Here is a 22,691-nt window from a genome sequence, read left to right as displayed (position 1 = left end):
AGCTATCAGTGGTTAACAACTTGCTCATGGAATTCTGTTATAATAACCAACTCTCTTTTGAGCCAGCTCCAGCATACCACTGATGTTGAAAAACATTGTTGCTATAGAACAGCATAACCATAATGTTATTCTTATGTAGAATACATCAAGGGATTCTCTGGTAAGAATTCTCTTAATACCTCTTAAAGTAATTAATGAGATAATTAGTGAAATTATCAAATTAGCTAGAAAAGAGATGGGTAGTGATTAGTGCGGTGTCTCCCACTTCATTTCTCTATTTCCAACCTCTTCTATCTCCACTTCCTGGTATCAGATTCATATTCTTAAGAAATGGCTTTCCTCGTTGTTAAAGAGTTGACTAAGTTCACTAACAGTAAGAAATAATCTGAAGGTAATGGCCCTCAGGGACATTCACAATCTGGTTCTAACATTTTTTTCTAGATTGACCTCTAACACCATATACAAAATCTCATTCTCTGGCTAAGTTTTGTGCATTTGTCTTTATGCCTTTGTTCTGGTCTTCTCCCTAAGTGAATACCCTTTCTATGTTCTCCCTTCTTCATGGATTTCTTCTCAGAGCTTCCCACTCTGGTCCTTCTGAAATCTCTTTTGAACACATCTTTCTTTTTGAAGTGTTTCTTGCAGACTTGGCAATAAATCAAAATCTTATTTTTGTTATCACAGATATTAATGTCTTAACAATGTGAATACCCCTCACAAAACTAGTTCTTGCTTTCACCATTGAGGGCTAGGATTGTTTGTTGCTACAGTTATATATACCTCTCAAGTACCTTTTAGTGCCATATACATAATAGATACTTAAATATCACTGAATGAAAGGACTCCAAGAATGCAAAAGTCAATAATTCTAGGAATTCCCAATCCTTACCAAGAACTGAAAAGTGAAGTTATACTATATAGCATTGTTTCTTCAGTTCACACACATATATAATGTAAAGGTTTCTTTTACTGTTTATCCTCCATGGTTTTAAGAGTACATAAGGAAGTGGAGAGTACTTCCTGCATTTTCCTGTATATTTTATTAAAATTCTAACTTCACTCTGAAACTTTGTTTATAAAAAAAAAAGAAGGAAAGAAAGAAAGAAAAAATCTAAGTACACATACCTTGGAGTAAGTATTTCCTTATATTGGAGTTTCTCCAACTTAGCTGGGGCCACTAATGACATGGGAATCACAATATTATCTATGTCATAAGAGCTCTCACTTCTCAACCTCCGTCTTGCAGTATTCTGCAAAACAAGATTACAGTTGTTTTGCACTAGTATCTTTAGTTACCTGTGATGATACCCTCCTTTCATGATCTTTCATGATGTTATAGATATAAAAATGTTATAATTTTTGTAAATATATTTTCTAACAATCTGGCTATAAAATGCTAGGGAAAACAATTAAGGCAAACTGTCTTCAGTAAACCAAAATAATCTCTTGATAGGTATGCAATGTATATTTGTGTGTGCACACATACAAACCTGTATTTTAAGACCATAAAATGCCTTAAAATGTAAAACTATCAAAAAAGGTTAACAAAGTATCCTAAATGTAAATGAAATAATTATTTTATAAGTTCTCTTTTTATTAGGAAAGGATATGAAATATTTTATCTTGAGTCATGTGGTAAAGATCATTTTTACTATCTTCATTTATGTGTCTTGGTTCTTGAGCGTCACACTGTCCTTTTAAACCCTCTCACCATTTTACTTCTCTACGCCTGGCCTTATAACAAAAAAACAGAAAAAGAACAAGACAAGTACTGAATTGTCATTAGCAAGGTTATTTTTAGCTTAATGCTAGGGAGTAATGGTCATAATAAATTTCAGAAAAATAAGCCATAACCAAGGATTAATGAGCTGTATGTTTCTCTGTTTAAAAAAACAACAACAAATTCACTACTTCCAAATAATATTGTTCTAAATATGCTAATTAATATATGTCTAGTGTATAAGGGCTGTCATAGATTAGCTATATAAGCAAAACACAAAATTCTGTAATACAAGTTTTTTTAAAGAAAATTGGTTTTAGAAAGTTCGTAACAATTTAGGAGTTGAATATACAAAAAAAAAAAAAAAACTTACTTGTGATGAATTCTGTGTTCTTGATATAACGTTGACATTGGTAACAGCAGTAAAATTGCTATGGGAGCCTGGTTCTATGTGTTGAAAAGCAAATTCTTCTAATCTAGTTCTTTCACCTGCCATGGAAAGAACCACTGAGAATGTCACACATTAAAAGTAACTGATCAGTGTGATTTTGTTAAAATTATTTTCATAATTTAGGTGACAAGAGATTCCTTATTACTTGATTTTTTAAAAAAAGTCTCAGAAAACAAAAGAAAAACATTAAGAAAATTTAAAAAGAACCTTACCCACAGTCCTACCATAATTATTTCTGTCTTCTGGGGTCTTGCCAGTCCTTATCCAATATCTCTTACATTAATACTTTAATGATCTCATCCTCTCCTACTGTTATTGTTTTCTGTAGCACCTGTCAGTGAGGGGTTGGTCCTCCAGGACAGAGCCTCTTAATTTTCTCATATTCTCATTATTTTCAATCTTTGAGTTTTTGCTTTATTTTCCAGGAGATTTCCTTAACTTTATCTTCTGACCATTCTTCTCCTTTTTAAGTTCTATTACAGTACTAATTTCCAAAAGTTCCTTTGCTCTGGGATTCATTATTTTTCTGGTGTCCTCTTCTTGTGTCATAATGAAATTTCTCTTTTCTCTGAGGATCTTGATTAGAAGTTGACATTTACTCTTTGTAATGTCTATTTCCTCCAAATCCCCTTTTTCTTTTTTTCTTGTTTTGGCTCTTTATTGTGAGTATATATTTATATATTTATCCACTTATTTATTGCCCTTGATTATTTACTTTCATAGAGATCTTAAACATAATATTTTCTTATTTAACCAAAAAATGAGTAATATAAAGTTTTCAGTACTATCTAGTACCTAGTCCATATTCACATTTCTCCAGCTGTTAAAAATGTCGTTTATGACTAATTTGTTCAAATCAGGATCCACACATTGAAAATGCTTATTGTTTCTAAGTTACTTATAATCTAGAACAGTCCTATTTTTCATGACTGACTTATACAAAGAGACTGGATCAGATGGTCTAATTTTGAAGTTGTTCAGTTACTTCTTTATAGTATATCATTTCACTTTTTCCTCTACCCCTGTATTTCCATCAAACTGTAAGTGACATCTAAAGTTAAATCAATTCAAATAAACCTTTCCCATCTTGGGGTTTATTAGGAGACACAAATTTTCTTGTATTTTGGTCTTGAGTGTATGGCAGTTCCTCAAAAGTATGGTAAACCCTTGATAGTGTAATGAAACTTCTGGACATGGATAGGAGTTTTAAATGTTGTGCAACACTCTAGGTATGCAGGTGATGATGTCATAGGATTTCCAGAAAGAGTAGAGATGAATGTGTTAAGTCCGTCATATATAACTGCAACCTAGTACCTCTTTGATGTAACTGGTTTCTTATGTATCCTTGGGTATGCTATTTACATATTCCATCTGTGGAGAGTGCTTAACTAATGTATATATATAGTGCTATATCCACTAGAACAATGAGAACCAAAAGTTTATATAGATAATTTGCTATTTAGTATATATCTTACCAGTTAAATCTTTTTTAGAAATCATTCTTTGCAATGATTATGGCAACTATCCTGTCCCAAATCCCCATGACAAGCCCACTTTACTAGGAGAGATTAAGTTTCCAAAGATATCTCAATCAGTAATCTTTGAACTATAAGTTTATAGGCTTCTAAGGGGACTTGAAATATGTGATTGAATTACCTCAGTTGAATTTGGTTCAATTTTACAAAATCTTGAGGAATCTGCAGTGAACCGACACCTCCGCAGTAGGTACTAGAACTAGTAATAAGTTTTCTAAAAGACAACATTATACTGCATTGAGGGCAGAACAGAACCTCCAAGACTGAGTCCTGTCAAGCAGGACACTTGACAGAAGATAGGGAATATAGGAAGGAAATACTTAATTGCCATCAAGTGGGTAGATATCCAGTCCTGACATATTCTGAATGTACTACATGAATATATTGCTTAATGTTCATAGGGTCATGTATATGTTTTGCATAATTAGTGACTATTCTTAATTATAAGCTCTTTAAGGCAGGCTTCTTTATAGGCTTAACAGGTTTTTAATTTTCAATGTTTTTCACTAGTGCTTATATCACTGTAACCTACCTATTGCTGTTTCACTCAGATGTCTTTTCTTTCTTCCCTGTAACAGCTGTGCAGAAGATTCTGACCTTACTTGAGGTTTACATGTAGGAGAATATCCATTTCTCCACTGATTCAGAGAAGTACTACAAACTACAATGGAAAGAAAGGAAATTAGATCTCTGACATATATAGATAATGATCATGTTAATCCTTTTTACTAACTATATTGCAGAATTTTCAGATACCAGCTCAAAATTACTAAAATGAAATAAATAAGTACCAAAATAGATAATTCATAAATTAAGAATACCCAGAATGGAGTTCCTATATTTGCTTTAGTATTTGAAGGAACTATAAAGGGAAGGTGATCTTTCTCACAGTCTTACAAATTTCCAAATTTTGTGGAGAGTTAACTAAGATTGGTTCAGATTTGTAAATCTTGGCTGAACATATGAATCTTTAAATTAGCTCCTGTGTGACTATCTCAGTAAAACTGCTAAATAAATAAATATTCAAGAGCCAGAAATAGCAGGGAAAGTATAGAGAGATTGAGAGGTGAAGAATGTTCTTGTTTTTTATTATTATTGAAATAATGAAAATGCTCTAATGACTGAAGTGATGAATTGCAGAACTGTGTCATTGTACCAAGTACTATTGATTGTACACTTAGGGTGAACTGTATGCTTCATTAATATGTATCAGTAAGACTGGTTAAAAACAATTTATAAGCAAGGCTTGAAAATTACCCACCAGGCTGTTTAAAGTTACTCACTACAAAGAATAATAAGAGCACAGATATAATCGCTCAATTCTCACAAACCAGGAGTCAGTGAGAAACTAAAATAAAACATTTAGAAAACACTCCTAAGAAAAACTACCAGAAAAAGGAAACTTAGGCTTTAATATAAAATAGGACTAAACATTTCCTGCTGTTAATCCCTAAAAGTTTTGACAGTGGCTATGAGAAGTCTGAAGTGTTTTAGTTGTAATTTTAGTAAATTTCAAAAGGAATTGTCAATTTTAAAACAAAATTCAGTAAGCCTGTATTTGATCCTAGTATGCCTTGTAGGTACAATGAAATTACAGAGATAAAAACTATAGATGCCACCAGTTAGAGACAAAGTGAATGTAATGTTTACATAGAAGATAATGTTTGCCCTCATTTTAAGGCAAACATCCACACCACAGCATCCCATGCTATAAATGCAGGCAGGCAGGGGAAGCTAAAAGGAAGTAGTTTATTTTAATTACAGATATGATTCAAATATAGTTTTCTAGTGTTTTTCAACTACCTGGTAGCTCCTACTTGAAAATTAAATACAACAATTCTTTAAAAAAAAAAAAATTATTGAGATATGTTCTTATACCATGCAATCCATCTGAAGTGTAGATTCAGTGACACAGTCTGGTCACAGAGTTGTCCATTCATCCCCATATTTTCAAGCATTTTCATTACTCCAGAAAGAAAAACCATCTACTCCTTAGCAGTAAGCTCTCAATCCCTCTTTCCCTTCCCTGCCATATATAATTGCTAATTTAATTGTTTCTATACATTTATTTGTATTTGTTTTTAAAAGCAGTTTTATTAACATATATTCACATGCCATGGGGTCTATCCAAGGTGTATAATCAGTGGCTTTTGGTATGGTCATGGTGTTGTGCATTCATCACCACAAAGAATTTTCAACAGTTTCATTGGTCTAGGAGGAGAAACTCCACACCCCCTGGCAGTCACCTCTCAATCCTTCGATTCTTCCCCTGCCATATATAACTGCTAATCTAATTCCATCTCTTTAAGTTTATATTTGCATTTGGTATAAATGGAGTCAGGCAGTACTTTGTGTCTGGTTTCTTTTAGCATAATTTATTTTTTACAATTGATGGGAAAGTATTAATGTATTATTAACAATGTTTTTTTGGGGGGGAGGTATCAGGGATTGAACCCAGAATCTCATACATGGATGGGTAGGTGCTCAACCACTGAACTACATCTGCTTCCCAATGAGAGTTGTTTGTTTGCATCTGTTTTTTGTTTTTAGGAGGTACTGGGGATCAAACCTGGGACCTCGTATATGGGAAGCCGGCACTCAACCACCTGAGCCTCATCTGTTCCCCAAGCAATGCTTCTTAATCTGAGACTTTGGGGGTGAAGGACATCCATTAAGGCCCTGTAATTGTGTACAAAGTTTTGTGTATGAGCATGTTTCTGGAGAAAAGGTCTACTTTATCTTTTTTCATTGACCTGCTCTTAAAGGGGTCTTTAAAAAGGTTAAAGAACCATTAATTCAAAGCCATTCTAAAATGTTGTCTTTCTTGGTCTACATAATAGGTACTAAAGTATCAAATACCAACCTTGTAAGTAAAAAATACCTCACAGAGAGGTGCCTCTGATTCTTCAATAATTAAACCTACTTGTAGCAGAAATAGGAGCTAAATAGACCAATCTTGTTAAAAACCTTGTTTTGTGAAGTAAGCAGCATTACAGTAAAATTTCTCTACGTGAGAAAAGACTTAAAATTGTACACAACAGTAATACTAGCAATTACAGGCTTGTCCTTAACAAATATGTTCCTCAATCCAGAAATAGTTTTTAAAAATGTTAGCTCCTCTTTATCCTTAAATCTGGAAATAATTCAGGACCAAGTCACATTCTACAAGGTTGTAACACTGGAACTCCGTAAGAGTAGATTTCAACCACCTCTGATGGTGCCTAGCAACATCCTTTCACTTTTTGAAAGAATGAATTTCACACAACTTTAAGTCACTTACCATCCCTGTTCCTCAGTTGCTTCATCTGTAAAATAAAGATTGGAGTGGCTATTTTGGGGTTATGAAGATTAAAATAGTTAATTCCTGTGGAAGTCATTAGAAGGATATGTGACATATGGTAGGTGTTCAGTCTGGACCCCATATTTCCAGTACTGGATTAATAACCAAATTGACTTTTTTTCAAGGATTTGGAGATAGGAAAGTAATGAAAAAAGAAATATGTAGGTTGAAGTGCCAACCTCTCTGCCAACACTGAAATAAACTTATAAAGAGCATGACCTACCAGTTAACCAGGATTCTGTTTTCAAGATATCAACCCTAAAAATGATAGACAAGATTTTTGTACATATACACACATACAGATAATGCACATATATATCCACATTTACAAGCAAAATAAAGTTTTAGTAAAGCAAAATTTGTGAGGAATCTTTGAAAGATTGTATGGAATTTGAAGAATAAACTCAAAGCAAAGCAGAAGCATATTGGAAAACATTGCTCTATATAATTAAAATATTGCTCTATATAATTAAAAAATCTGAGAACTTAGGGAAGAGAAATGGATAGGGATGGAGAGATAGGCCAAGGCTCAAGGGCTTCACTTTGAAACATGTCCATCCCCAACTCATTCAAAAATAGGGTAGAATGCAAATCCCCTATAATCAAGAAAGCCCCATAAACAGCAGTAGTAGAAGAGTCTTCACAGGGATTTTCAATTTTAAAGATGAATATATAATCAAATCTAAAACCTTGAGAAATACTACCACAAAACTTTAAAAAGAGGTACAAACAAAAAATTAAAGAACAAGAGATAATAGTATAGGAGAATTGGAGAGAAGATAAACAAGGAAATAGAAGACTTGAATACCACTATAAATCAACTAGGCCTTTCAACAACAGAAAATACACAAGTGTACATGGAACATCCAAGATAGACTAAATGTCAGGCCCAAAAGTGTCAATAAATTCTTGAAGCCTGAAATCATAAAAAGTATCTTCTCTGAGCACAATGGAATGAAATAATAAATCAATAAAAGAAGGAAAACAAAATTCACAAATGTAGAAATTTAAAAACAGCTAATGGGTAAAAAAAAAATTACAAGTGAGATTAGTAACTATTTGCGGTCAAATGAAAATGAAAACCCAACACACCAAAATTTATGGGATGAAGTGAAAGCAGTGCTCAAAGGGAAATTTATGTCTGTCTACATTATAAAAGAAGGTCTCAGTAACAGCCTAACACTGATGAAAAAGAACAAACACAAAGCAAGCCAAAGAAAGGTAAAGTTTAGAGTTAAATGAAATACAGACTCAATGAAATCAAAAGTAGATTCTTTGAAAAGATTGACAAAATTGACAAACTTACAGCTAGATCGAGAGAAAGATTATTAAATCAGGAAAAAAGTGGAGGACATTAATATTACATAGAAATCAAAAGGATTATAAGGGAATACTATGAACAGCTATATGCCAACAAATTAGGTAATTTGATGAAATGGACAAATTCCTAGAAACAAAACCTACTAAAACTGACGGAAGAAGAAAGAAAATCTGCATAGACTTAAGCAAAGATTGATTCAGTAATCAAAAATTTTCAAAAATGTCCAGGGCCAGATGGCCTCACTGGTGAATTCTACCCATCTTTGAAAAAACAATACCAATTTTGCCAAAAGAAAAAAAAAAAAAAAAGGTGTGTGTGGGGGGAATACTTCCTAACTCGTTACATTAGGCCTATTTTGCAAGAAAGCACATCACCAATATCTCTAATGAGTATACATGCAGAAATCGGCAAAATGCTAGGAAACTGAATTTAGGATATTAAAGGATTATACACAATGACCAAGTAATTCTAATCCTATATATATATCCAAGAGGACTGAGAAAAGGTTTTCAAACAAATTCATATACAAATGTTCCCATAGCATTTTTCACAATATTCAAAAAGTGCAAACAATCCAAATGTCCAACAACTAGATAAACTAGAATATTTTTTAGCCATAAATAGAGATGGAGTACTGATAACAAGCTACAACATGGAAGCTTGAAATGATGTGAAAGAAGCCAGATACAGAAAACCACATGTATGGCTCCATTCATATGATATAGACAGAATAGGCAAATTCATATATACAGAAAGCAGTTTAGTAGTTACCAGGGACTGAGGAGAGGGGCAGTGGGGAATGACTGCTTAAAGGGAATGGGTTTCTTTTCAGGGTGATGAAATTGTTTGGAATTAATGGTGATTACACAGCATTGGCAATATACTGAAAGTGAATTATACACATTCAAATAGGGTGAATTTTTTATGTGAATTTTACCTCAAAAAACAAAGTGGAGCATTCACAGAACAAAAATAACTGGTCTTTAACGAATATTGCCCAAAGATGAACACATAAGCAAGAAGATCCTTTAGAGAAATCTCAGACTGAAAATAAAAATTGTTAGAATACAAAAAAAAACATACTAATTGGGCTGAATAACAGTGGAAACAACAAATAAGTGAGCTGGAAGAAGAATAACAACATAAAAGAATAAGGACAAACCGAACTGGGGTAACAAAAGGAAAGAATAGAATGAAGAAAAGGTAATACTGTAGGAAATGATGGCCAAGAATTTTTGCAGAATTTATTAATCCTAAGATACCAAAGAATTTTAACAGAGTAAATGAAAAAAAAAATCATTTATCAAAGATAAAGATAGCAGCAGAGAACAGATAAGATTATTGCAAAAGAATGAGAATCAGATTCATACTTCAGCAAAATGGTACAAGAAAAAACAGTTTACTAAAAAGAGGAAAAGTGGGATAGGCAGAATCTCCAAGATTTCCCACCTCTCCAAAAGAAAAACAAATGATGTTAAATAGAAAACACAACAAGTCTAAACACATTCTAAAATGTGTGTATGCCTGCCATGCTAGTATTCAGAATGTTGATATTCCCTCTTGTTTTAATGGAAACATTTTGTTGGAGAATTTTAAAGCAAATCCCAGACAACTGACCCCTTGGTTGTCTTTAAAAGCATACCAAATTTGTGAAGAAATTTTAATCTTTACAAAAGGTGATGTTTTTCCATTGAACTTTATTCAAATATTTTCTAAACATCATTTTCCCTCTTACTTGTCAGTCTCTTGTAAGGTGGTAATTTGTCTCTTTGAACAGTACAAAATTGACTATTTCAGTTTTAACTCCATATATTCCCTTTATCTATTCTATTGATAATAACCCTTCCAGCCTTCTATGTCTTGTTCTCTCCAAATCCTCTTGTAGAGTCCGTCTTAAAACACTACAGCTTTTTAAAAAAGATTTATTTCTCCCCCTGCCTCCCATTGTCTGCTTTCTGTGTCCATTCGCTGTGTGTTCTGTGTCTGCTTGTGTTCTCATTAGGCAGCTCCAGGAACTGATTGTGGGACCTTCTGGAACCTCAACTCCGTGTTTTGCTATGTCTTCTTATTTTCTCTCCTCTGTGTCTCTTGTTGCACCATCTTGCTGCTCCAGCTCTCAGCATTGGCCAGCACTCCTACGCAGGGTGGCTTTCCTGCACTGTGCGGCATTTCCATGCAGGGGGGCACTCCTGCACAGGGCGGCATTCCAGCATGGGCCGGCACTGTGCGTGGGCCAGCTTGCCCTCACCAGGAGGCCCTGGGCATCAAACCCTGGACTTCCTATGTGGTAGACAGGAGTCCAATTGGTTGAGCCACATCTGTTTCCCAAAACACTACAGCTTTAACCCAGTATATCCCGTATCTCCTGTCTTCCTTTCCTTTCATGTATTCATTCAGTAAATATGTAGAGCCAATTACTTCTTAGACACTGTTGCACCCTGGGGATACAATGGTAAGCAAAAACAGGCATAGTCCCTGACCTTTATCTAGTGTGCAGTCACTGATTAATTTAAAAGAAATTTAAGTAAAATGTAATTGTAAGGGAGAGATGTAGCTCAGTGTTTGAGCACCTGCTTTGCATGTACAAGGTCCCAGGTTTAATCCCTAGTATCTCCTGGAAAAAAAACAAAAAACAATCGTAGTATGTGGTAAAGAGAAATACAAGATATTGGTGAAGGTGTATAACAGAAGGATCTGACCTAGTAGAGCTCTAGGCAAGCTTCCCCAGATGAAGTGACAGATTTGAAAGGTAAACTGAAAAAGCTGGTGGAATATGGAAAAGTATTCCAGGAAGAGAACAGCATGTTCAAACAACCAGGGCAGCAGAGGGCGATTACTGAACTGAATGGCAGCCATATAGTGGCAACTGAGGGAGCATGGTGAAAAAGAACCCGGAGGCAAACAGGAGCCAAGCTATGTGGGTAGGGCTCTAGGGGTCCTCTGTTCAGAATTTTCCCTCTGTCAAATGTTGTAAAGGGATAGGGAGTGGGAAGCCATTGTGAGGAATAGATCTGCCTTTTGAAAAGTCCTTCTGGCTACAGTGCTTGGAGGGGAATAAAAGTTGATTAGAAGGTGATTGTCAGTAGTAAACATAAGAGATGATTAGGTTTTCTGTAAATCCACTTCAATAATAATTGTTTTAAAAATGTTTAAAGGTTTAAGTTGGATTGTGAAAGTGGAAGAAATGAAGCTACAAGAGCAAATTTGACAACTTGGCAGTAGGTTTAGTTATGACTGAATGTGAGAGAAGAAAGCTAAGTCCTAGGTTCCTGGTTTGCTTGGTGGGTTGTGGTGCTGTCCTTCATTTATCTTGAAAAAATTATTTTGACATAATTTCAGACTACAGAAAACTCGCAATAGTTAAAAAAAATAATTTCCACATGCCCTTTACTCAGATTCCCCAAATGTTAACGTTTTATCTTTTTTTTTTTTTTTTTGCTTTATCTCTCACTTCTGAACTCAAATGACACTAAATTTCAAGCATGATGTCCCTTAATGCCTAAATATTGCAGTGTATTTTTCAAAAAAAACAACAGGACATTATCTAATAGAAGCACACAATTATCAAAATCAAGAAAGTAATAATATTATTAGGTAGTCGATAGCCCTTAATCATATTTCATTAGTTATCTGTATAATGTTCTTATACAAAAAATTCCAAATCACTTATTGCATTTAGTTGTCAGGTCTCTTTAAAGTCTTTTAGTATCTCAAACAGTTCTACAACCATTCCTTGTCTTTCATGACTTCGTCTACTTTGATGAATACAGGCCCCTTAAATTGGCTTTGTCCTGTGTTTTATCCTGTGTTTTCTCATGAGGAGGCTAATCACTATTCATTCTTCAACCCACTACACTTTGGCCAAAAGTCAACAGTGCTGTTGTAATTGCCACATCTAATGGGATGGTTCAGGATAAATCCAAACTTTCTGGTGAGGAAGAGAGATCTGTCTACTTCATCATCTGCCACTTAGCTTCACACAATTGACTTTCCAAGTATACTAAGCTATATGAATATCATTGAACATATCACACTTTTCATGCCTCCACAAGGCATGTGTTTGTTTTATTATTCACAACCTTGTTACTCAACATGGGAGCAGCATTTGAATCACCTGGGGCCTTATTAAAAATGCAGAATCATTACCCTATCCCAGACTTAGTGAATCAGACTATACATTTTAACAATATTCCGCAAGTGATTCATTTGCACATTAAAATTTGAGAAACAATTATTTGAAACAACTCACCCTTCTCTGTATATTCCAGTTAAGTATTTGAAGCTACACAATGGCATCACCATCTTTCTGGAGTTTTTCTCCTTGCTCTTTTCCCATTATTTTTAATCCTCTCTTCTTCTGCCTCCCCTCTAAGCAGTTATGTACCCCTTTTTTTCTTTATAGAATATTTTTTATTATATATCTGTGCCCGCTGCACTATACAAGTTATTTTGTACATGTGTCTGCTTCCCCTATTACTTTATAATTTCTTTGATTTCTTGTAATTTACCTTTGATACCTCAGTACCTAAGAGTTTACCTGGCACACAGTTGGTGCTCCATAAATGCTGACTTCTAGTTTTACTTAATTCTCTAAGAAATCATTAACAACCAAAAAATTAATGACAAAATAGTTACCCAAACAGACTTACAGGGATAGACCTAGTAAATGCTTAATTATTTAATTAATTATTTGGGGTGAGGAATGGGAGACTGGGATACAAAAAGAAATAGATACTTCATTGATGTGCTTAATCTTACTGCTCTATCTAACTCAAATACTTTCCACTCTTTCAACTTCTCATTACTAACATGTTACATTGCTGATACATTACTATTAATTCTGTGCCTAATCCTTTTATAGTGCCTTAATATTTTGTCAGATAAAGAGTTTACCTAACTTAGAAAAAATTAATCACATAATCTTAGCTGTCTAAATTTCCTTGTTTTCATATTACCTTTCATTAATGTATACATATATTTTATAACTCATACATGCATAATATACTTCAAATATGAAATAATTCATAATTTCATTTAGAATGAATGTATATAACTCTGTAGTTTCTTATCTCATAATTCACTCTTCATTGTTATATTTTCAAATGGTTGCCTACGATTCCTCTGATTAGAGACAGTATTATTTAGCTCTTCCTTAATTGTGAGACATGAAAATTTCTTTGGGTATAATTATTATATTAATTGCTATTATAGACATTTTTACCATAATCATCTTCATGCATTTTTTCTTTCTATCCTTTTTGAAATTTAGTCTCAGGATTAAATTCCAAGAGTGGAATAACACCATGAATAAGTACCTGAACATAACCCTATACTATCTATCTTAAATATTTTAGTCCTTTTTCTCTAAGTATAGACTATTGCTCCTTATCCTTGGTGCTTTTTTTTTTAACTTTTTAATGTTATGGAAAATTTTCAAGCAAACATAAAAGTATAGAATATTGAACCTCCATATACCTATCATTCAGCATCAACAATGATCAACTCATGACAACTCTTGTTTCATCTTTCTCCCCATTAAACTAGTTTTTTACTGAAGTATTTTAAAGTAGATCCTAGACATATTTTTTCATCTTTAGTCAGCATAAGTCTCAAAAATCTCTTAGCAGATACAATATGTGATATAATTACCTAACCACAATGTATTATTACATCTAAAAAATTAATAATATCTAACAGCCAGTCCATGTTCAGATTTCTCTAATTGTCTCAAGTATACATATTTGTATGTTAAAGTTGGTTTATTAAAATCAGGATCCTGACGAAGTCCACACATTGCATTTGGTTGGTATGAGAATAAACATTTTTACATGGTTATAATCATACCATACAAAGAAGTAAAAAGAAATTTTCAACCTTTTGTATCACTTAACAATCTTTCTTAAATACTTCTCCATCCTTATATGAACTTGTAAGGTATTTTTTAAGGTTGCATATTCCACTGAAGTGGATATTTAAGCATTTCCCAATTATGCTCTTCAAGTTATTTCCAATTTTTCATGTTCACAAATAAGGTTTAATGAATTTACCTGTGACTATATTAGTTTAGGATTATTTTCTTAAATTAGATGCTTAGAATGGAATTACTGGTCAGAAAAGATAGTTTTAAACATTGTAAGCAGATAGAAAAGTACATAAGCGGTTCTCTCTGCCCAGAGGGGCCCACACCAAATCTTCATGTGTATTTCCATCTTTCTCTTCAATTTCTCAGCAAACACTGTTCTTTCTTCCCCTCATTTTCTAAATAAAATTTTTACTGCCCTAGCTAATAAAAAAAAACCAAAAACAAGCTACTTTATTTTCACCTAAATGAACTTATAAAAAACAAACATTTTAAAAGTTTCTGATGCATCTACAGTGCTTCCCAAAAGGCTTGTATCAATTATTGTTATCTGAAATAACAAGGGTGCTATTTTTTAACACAGCCTTGCCAGAATTGATGATTACAATGTTTAAACTTATTAATGTAACACGCAAAAATATTAAACACTTAGTATAGTACCTGGCAGACAAGTTTTTTTTTTCTTATTCTTTAAGACTTCATTTTTAACATTTTAATACATGCACCTGGAATGTATTTTAATATTAATCCATCTTAAATGTATTTTAAAATGCTTCATGAGGTAGGAGTCTCATTTTCAAATAGTCATTACTTACTGCCACTTTTATAGAGGATGCTTTGTTGTTTAGAGCATGGACTAAACCAGCCTGTCTGGGTTTACCACTACTCAACTATGATTTGGGACAAGTTACTCAAGGAGAATAAATATATCTACCTCATAGAGTTGTACAGATTAAAAGAATTAACATATATAACACAGTTAAACCAGTGCTGGCATATAATGAATCGTAAGAACTGTTTGTTGTTGTTGGCTATCTTAATATTTATTGACTAGGCTATCCTTATATCCTACAATATTTTAATGATTATAGCTTTATAATACATTTTGATATCTGGCACTACAACCTCTTACTTATTGATCTCTAAAAATATTTACTGTCTATTCCTTAACATTCTTTCTGAGATAAACTTAAGAATACTTTTGTTCCAGAAGAAGAAAACCTCTATAATTCTGACTAGAATTATATTTATAAATTAATTTGGTGGAAATTTGACCTCTTAAGTTACATAAAATACCATCTTCTGATTTAGGAATGGGATATTTTTTTCTATATAGGGAGGTCTTTTTTGTTCCTCAGTCAACTTTTGAAGTTTTCTTCATACAGGTCCTGGCTACGTTTAATCCTAGGTATTTTATATTTTATTGTCAATGTGTCTAGGATAATTTATTCCTTTACATATTCTAACTGACTATTGCTGGTAATTATAAAAGCTACTGATTTATATAAATTTATTTTGAATCTGCTACCTTTCAGAACTCCAACTAAAACAGGCATTTAGTTAACTTGAGTTTATAATGTGGATAATGAATTCATCTGGAAATAATCTCTTAGTTTATCTAGCTTTTTTGTTGCTGAGAAAATTTAAGCTTTGTAAATATTCAACAGTGTAGATTTTTTTCTTTCTCCTTCTGATTGCTTCCAAGCATAGACAATGTCCCAGCTCCATTCAGAGTACTCATAACCAAAACGTTTCATTCTAATTTCAAATTTTAACTTGTAATTTTAATGTTTTATTTAACATTCTTGGATCCAACTAGAATTTATACTGCTACATGGTATGAAATGAATGTGTAAACAAACTTCCCCCCAAAAGACTAATGATTGTGTTTCCATTGATTTAAATTCTTCTTTTATCATATAATAAAGTATAAACTATGTAGTCTGCTCCATGATCTATTTTCCTAAATGTAAGCAAAACAGAATCTACGCTATGATAGAATTTTGGCATGTTTCTATATATGGTGGACTCAATTCTCTCAGTATTTTGGCAATTACTTTTATATTTTCCTCCTCATATTCTTCCAAACAGGATTTAGATTTATTTTAAGTTAACTCCTGTTTATAACTTAAGATTATTTTTCATTTAACATATAAACTAACAGAAAGAACTGATATCCTTATATTAATCTTACTACCCATGTTTTTCCATGTTTAAATTTTCTTCCATATTAATAATATTTTATAATTTTCATTCAATAGCTATTATTTTTGTGTGTGTGAAGATCACTCATGGGCATTTTTCAGTTGTGTGTCTGTGTTTTATGAAAAGCAAATATTAAAAATTAAGAATTTACATTTCTTCCTTTGTTAAATTTTATTTCCTCAGAGAGCAGAAGTAACAAGTATGAAGATGTGAAAAGGTATATAAAGTGCAAGACTTGTAAATGTGACATACCAGGTGATGGAGATATGATACATTCTCCTACAAATTTGTTTTCAGCAAGATCTCCTTTTATTTCAGTCTTTTTTAACAGTGTTTCAAAGTGAAAATGAAGAGGCACATCTGGAAAGATGAAAGATAAAGTAGTGTCAGTGAATACAGCTCTTCACAGATGTACTATTAAGATAGCTTTCATTCTATAAATAGCACATACACTTAGAAAAATGAGCAGAAGGTTGAAAAGTCACAACCATTAAAAACAGCAAAATACTCTTCCAATGGTGTCAGTAGCAGTATTTTGGGAACTATTAGTTATATGTACAAAAAAAACAACACAAACTAATAAATTAACAGAGGAACAATTTCATGGCCTTTCTAAAACAGAACATAAGATAAACAGTAATTATCAATATTAATAAATATTATTCACAAATTAATGGCAACAATGTGCCAAAGATGTCTGTAACAAAACATATATTTAAACCTGGTTCTCCCCCACAACCTTTACATTTGAAATTATGTTTTAATTATTTGGGGAAAAACACAATAATACAAAATAAAATATTTTATGGAAACATCAAGTTTCACATTCCCTTAGATTACCAGCACTATAAATCAAAACCGAATCTACTTTTACAATGATAAAACAACCATTAACAAACTAGTTGGGGAAGCGGACTTGGCCCAGTGGTTAGGGTGTCCGCCTACCACATGGGAGGTCCGTGGTTCAAACCCCGGGCCTCCTTGACCCGTGTGCAGCTGGCCCACGCACAGTGCTGATGCGCGCAAGGAGTGCCATGCCACGCAGGGATGTCCCCGCATAGGGGAGCCCCACACGCAAGGAGTGTGCCCCGTAAGGAGAGCCGCCCAGCGCGAAAGAAAGTGCAGCCTGCCCAGGAATGGCGCCACACACACGGAGAGCTGACACAACAAGATGACGCAACAAAAAGAAACAGATTCCTGTGCCGCTGACAACAACAGAAGCGGACAAAGAAGACGCAGCAAATAGACACAGAGAACAGACAACCGGGGGGGGGGGGGGGAGAAAAATAAAATGAATAAATAAATCTTTAAAAAAAAACAAAAAAAACCAAACTAGTTGATCTTCCCTTTAATACAGACTTATTAGTGAAGTTCAACTTTTCAGGTTTATATTTTGTGATCTCACAACCATACATGAACTAAATAGCAAAGTAGATGTGCTTCACATTTAGTACTGAAGGTTGCTTTTCTTCCAAGAAGGCAAAAACAAAATCATCTTAAAATCTTATTTATTAATGGCAACACCTAAGCATTTTTCTGAGAAAAACAAGTATTTCAGAAATCAGATCATATATTGATTGCTTTGCTACTGAAAAGGTATTTATTTTGAAGAAAACTATTTCTGGACATATAAATCATAATAGATCCAGAGGAGTTCTGGATTTTAGACAAAGAGAAGATGTATATCTCCCTCAGATGTATTTAATGTACTCAAAGTGTGGAAAAGTATGCAAAGAAAATGGGTTCATGAGTATCATAATATATTGTGTTCCAAGGGACAGATGTTGAATGAGTTTCAATCTTAATACCATAAGACAATCATAGGAAAACTACATTATAAAGATGAAAACCAGAATGTAAATTAAATATTCTTCCTTAAAATGCTGCATAAACATTTCAGGGTTCTGATTATTTTCCAATTACTTAAATATAAGATAGCTGGTCTAAAGAAATACTACTGGGAAACGGACTTGGCCCAGTGGTTAGGGCGTCCGTCTACTACATGGGAGGTCCATGGTTCAAACTCCGAGCCTCCTTGACCCATGTGGAGCTGGCCCATGCGCAGTGCTGATGTGCGCAAGGAGTGCCGCGCCACTCAGGGGTGTCCCCCGCGTAGGGGAGCCCCACGCGCAAGGAGTGCACCCGTAAGGAGAGCCGCCCAGCGCAAAAGAAAATGCAGCCTGCCGAGGAATGGCGCCGCCCACACTTCCCGTGCCGCTAACGACAACAGAAGCGGACAAAGAAACAAGATGCAGCAAATAGACACAGAGAACAGACAACGGGGGGGGGGGGGGGGGGGGGGGGGGGATTAAATAAATAAATAAATCTTTAAAAAAAAAATACTACTGTTATAACAAGACTAAAACAGTTCTTTGTGAGTCATAGGAAAACATGACACAATTAGGAAGGCCCTTGTTCCACCCATATGCTTTCCCATAAGACAGAGTACCAAACTGTGGCTTATGGACTTTTTTCCCACAATATTTTATAACACTGTTTTAAACACTCAGTTTATATTTCAGTTGTCTTAAACTAGAATGCAAATACCTTAATGGCTTCACTTGCATTTATATTCCTAGCACCTAGTATAGTACCTAGTTATAGAAGTATGGAGATTTTTAGTAAATAAATGCAGAAAGGAATGGATAGGTCTAATTAGTAGGTAAGGAAGCTAATATTATTTCGAGAGGACATATGAGGCTTAAAATGAAGGACCAGCTCTCAGAGTTATGTCTTCAGATAAACAAATTTATTAGAAAGGATACACAAAGGCAGGAAAGAGTAATGATTAGGAATGTGGCTCTAGAGACTGGCTACCTCAGTTCATATCCTCACTGCATCATTTATTGGCTGTGTAATCTTAAATGAGTAACTTAACATCTCCAATTTCTGCATATGTAAAATGAAGATGACAATATTATGCATCTCAAGAAGTTGTTGCAAGAATTAAACAAGACAATATAATATCCTTAAAATAGGATATGCTAAAACCAAATGTTACCTGTAGTTTTTATTGTTAGAGATTACTTTTTTTCCTTACGATTATTACTCAAAGATGGAATAAAATAATTCCTTCCAGATACTTACTTCAAAATACAGTGTAGCTAAAAAGGCATTCTAATACTGGTAGAAACTGAGATTCAGGGAAGCGGACTTGGCCCAGTGGATAGGGCGTCCGTCTACCACATGGGAGGTCCGTGGTTCAAACCCCGGGCCTCCTTGACCCGTGTGGAGCTGGCCCACGTGCAGTGCTGATGCACTGAAGGAGCACCATGCCACGCAGGGGTGTCCCCCACGTAGGGGAGCCCCACGCGCAAGGAGTGCGCCCCATAAGGAGAGCCGCCTTGTGCAAAAAAAAGTGCAGCCTGCCCAGGAATGGTGCCGCACACATGGAGAGCTGACGCAGCAAGATGATGCAACAAAAAGAAACACAGATTCACGTGCCGCTGACAACAACAGAAGCAGACAAAGAAGAACACGCATGCAGCAAATGGACACAGAGCAGACAACGGGAGAGGGTTGGGAGAAGGGGAGAGAAATAAAAACAAATCTTTAAACAAAACAATACAAAACAGATTCAGGGCAATGAGCTAGGTATGAAAAATAGTGTTTTACAAAGAGGAGTAGTCCCTTGATTTTGAAAATTTACAAGTTGATTAGAATCACAAGCTGAATAGGAAACAAAAGCTCATTTGGGCTCTTATCAGAATTGAAATGACCAGTGTGAGGGGTGATCCTTTCTGCCCTAAACCTTTATTTCCATTATAGACAAGACAAGTAGGGTTCCAACAGAAACTAAGAACTGGAAACTTCAAACCACCTTTGGGGTAAAGGGATGCATATGCCTCATTTAATTAACTGTAGATTACGAATAGTCTTCAGCTTCGAAAGCTGACTATACCTAAAGATGGACAATTTTCTTCTCAGAGAAATTCGATTAAGATTATAAGTGGAGGAATATTATATGGCAGGAAAAAAGTCTCCTTGTAAAAGAACACATTAGAAAAAAGAACACAATATTACTAAGAAACATTCCAATAGCATAGCCATGTTACTAAAAAAGGCTAAAGATTTAACAGGCCAAAGAAAATGAAAAATGAGTTATTTCCCCAAGGTAAATCAAATTGTTTTCCAAAGAGTTAAAGAAAAAAATGCAAAGGTAGAACATTAACTCAGTATGTGACTAGATTAATTCCTCTGTGAGAACTGTTTGGTTCTAATATCCAGTGACAAAATAATGGATAAAATAAACTATTTAGAGATATTTATAGGATTGGATTTCAACATAGAAAATATTCAGAATTAATGAGAAACTTTTTATGGGGAGGCTTACCTGATGGCAATGACAGAACAGAATGGAAAGAGGAATCCAACTCTGATACTTGTTCTCTTAATATCTGAGACTTTAGATTGTGCTCACAGCCACTCCAAGTTGAAGCTAATTGCAGGCAAGGCATTTGTGTAGTATTTAAAACTGTTTCTTTTGAAGGCAAAGTCTGCAAGAAAAAAATTTTTTTAAATTTCATTTTTACTTGAGACTGAATCAGAGAGAGTATAAGAGTTAAAATACAGTATGTGAATGACACCAGAAGAAGTCCTTGCTTTGTAAGTTCACCCTGGATGAAAAGTTTCAAAATGACATAGAGTAAGTGAGAGAAGCTATTGAAGAATGAGACATGAATCGCTGGTGGGGTTTTTGACTAACCCCTTTCCAATTTTTCAAAGTTAAGAGCAATGTCTGTGAAAATGGATCTTGCTCACACCTTACAACATCACGGTAAAAAGAAATGAGTTCAAGGAATGTTGGGTCACAAGAAAAATGATTAAACACTAGGGAGAACTATAAAGTGATCGTGAGCAGGTGCTATGTAAAAGTTAAGAATTGTGGACTCTTTTCCATCTCACAGCCTGTTTCAACTAATGAAAGAAACTGGCATCTGTTACATCCTAATGTCAAGCAATATATAAACCAGAATGACAGTGAAGTACTATAAGTATTTTTACAAATTTACATGAAGTAAAATTTAATTAAAAATAAGAGGAACCATAATTAGATATGAAACATGCAATATCTTACATAACTGAATTTCTTAACGTAAAGCTATGACTTGAGTCAAAGAATCTCAAAACCATGAGGCAAAATAAAATGTATGTTTCTACATTTAAAAAAAATACACGTTATTCTACTTAAATAATGGAATTTTAAACTCATTTCTGTTTATAAAACCAGTATACAACCAATGAAAAAAAATCTAAAAAATAGGAAATATTTTTTCAAATTAAAAGACTTCACTTGTACTTCTTCCCTCACTCTTCCCTCTCTTCTTACAGCATTGGGTCTGACTGGTTTTTCATGTAATTGATCTTTAAAACGCTTATAACTGGGGTCTTTAGATATATTTTTATTTTATGAACTTCTTCTAAACTAGTCAGCTTTCTTGAGTTTGAGATTTCAGGCTAACTTTTGCACTCCCTCTCTCTGTGTTCACAAAGCACCTTAGGCATGTCCCTACCACAGCATTAAATTAGAGTCCTCTGGACCATGAGGCTCCTTAAAGGGTGGGACAACAATTTGTTCAATTATGTATTCCTAGGACATGTCACAGTTCCTGACATATAGTAAAACTTAAATGTTGACCAACTGAATTTTATCTCCTCTTGCTTAAAAAAAAAAGTCATGTGAATGAAATTTTTCTAAGGTATGCATACCCAAGATTATTTCTTCCTTTGTTCTTATGTTCCACTGGACAGGATTTAGGTCCCATAGTCGTACCTATCTGCAAGGAAGGCTGGGAAATACAGCTCTTATTCTGGTTAATAAAGTAAATTGATGATTTTTTAAATAAAAAGATATAACATGGGTATAAGATTTATTCTAATGATGTCAGATGTATATATTTATGGGAATAGATAGTATTTCTTACATTTACAAAATGCACTAGTACTTCTGATTCACTCCACAATCATCATCTTTTATGATGTTTTTTAGATAGTTATAAATAATATTTTAAGAGAATATTTTAAATTACTAAGAAAAATGTGCTAAATCTCCCTTTTCCATAGATGGCTAGAGAATTATAAATAAAATACAATAAAATCCGAGTATTTACTATATATTTTTCTCCTGCAATTTTCCAAATCCAGGAAACACAATAGCAAATTTGAATCTATCCTAAATAATGATGAGATAAGTGAGGGATATTTAGGACAAGGCCCACTTTTTTGTCCCCCTGCAAAAAAAGTGAAACCCAGAAGGCTG

At 34.0% G+C, this 22,691-nt stretch overlaps 2 protein-coding genes across 7 annotated transcripts in view; one reads left to right on the top strand and one right to left on the bottom strand.

Annotated features, from left to right (window-relative positions):
• RPE (ribulose-5-phosphate-3-epimerase) overlaps positions 1 to 16,811 on the top strand; it is a 58,381-nt gene extending 41,570 nt beyond the window's left edge. The window contains exons 7-8 of one of the 2 annotated variants that reach the window (XM_023592200.3): positions 16,616 to 16,649; positions 16,751 to 16,811. In XM_023592200.3, coding sequence (XP_023447968.1) covers positions 16,616 to 16,645 — 30 coding nt within the window. In that variant the 3' untranslated portion in view covers positions 16,646 to 16,649; positions 16,751 to 16,811. Of the gene's footprint in view, positions 1 to 16,615; positions 16,706 to 16,750 lie in introns of those variants that run through there. The other variant, XM_023592199.3, reaches the window with a different exon arrangement.
• The window catches only part of KANSL1L (KAT8 regulatory NSL complex subunit 1 like), a 209,043-nt gene that overhangs the window by 5,503 nt on the left and 180,849 nt on the right, over positions 1 to 22,691 (bottom strand). For all 5 annotated transcript variants that reach the window (XM_004470208.4, XM_058300199.2, XM_004470209.5 and 2 more), the window contains 5 exons: positions 20,766 to 20,928; positions 16,685 to 16,792; positions 4,239 to 4,367; positions 2,094 to 2,209; positions 1,126 to 1,250 (listed from right to left, as the gene is read on the bottom strand). In XM_004470208.4, the coding sequence (XP_004470265.1) occupies positions 1,126 to 1,250; positions 2,094 to 2,209; positions 4,239 to 4,367; positions 16,685 to 16,792; positions 20,766 to 20,928 (641 nt within the window). The remainder of the gene's footprint in view (positions 1 to 1,125; positions 1,251 to 2,093; positions 2,210 to 4,238; positions 4,368 to 16,684; positions 16,793 to 20,765; positions 20,929 to 22,691) is intronic.

Source organism: Dasypus novemcinctus, chromosome 7 (assembly GCF_030445035.2).
Source record: "Dasypus novemcinctus isolate mDasNov1 chromosome 7, mDasNov1.1.hap2, whole genome shotgun sequence".
Lineage (NCBI taxonomy): Eukaryota > Metazoa > Chordata > Mammalia > Cingulata > Dasypodidae > Dasypus > Dasypus novemcinctus.
The sequence above is the reverse complement of the archived record's forward strand: the minus strand, read 5'-3'. Positions and strand labels throughout refer to the sequence as shown.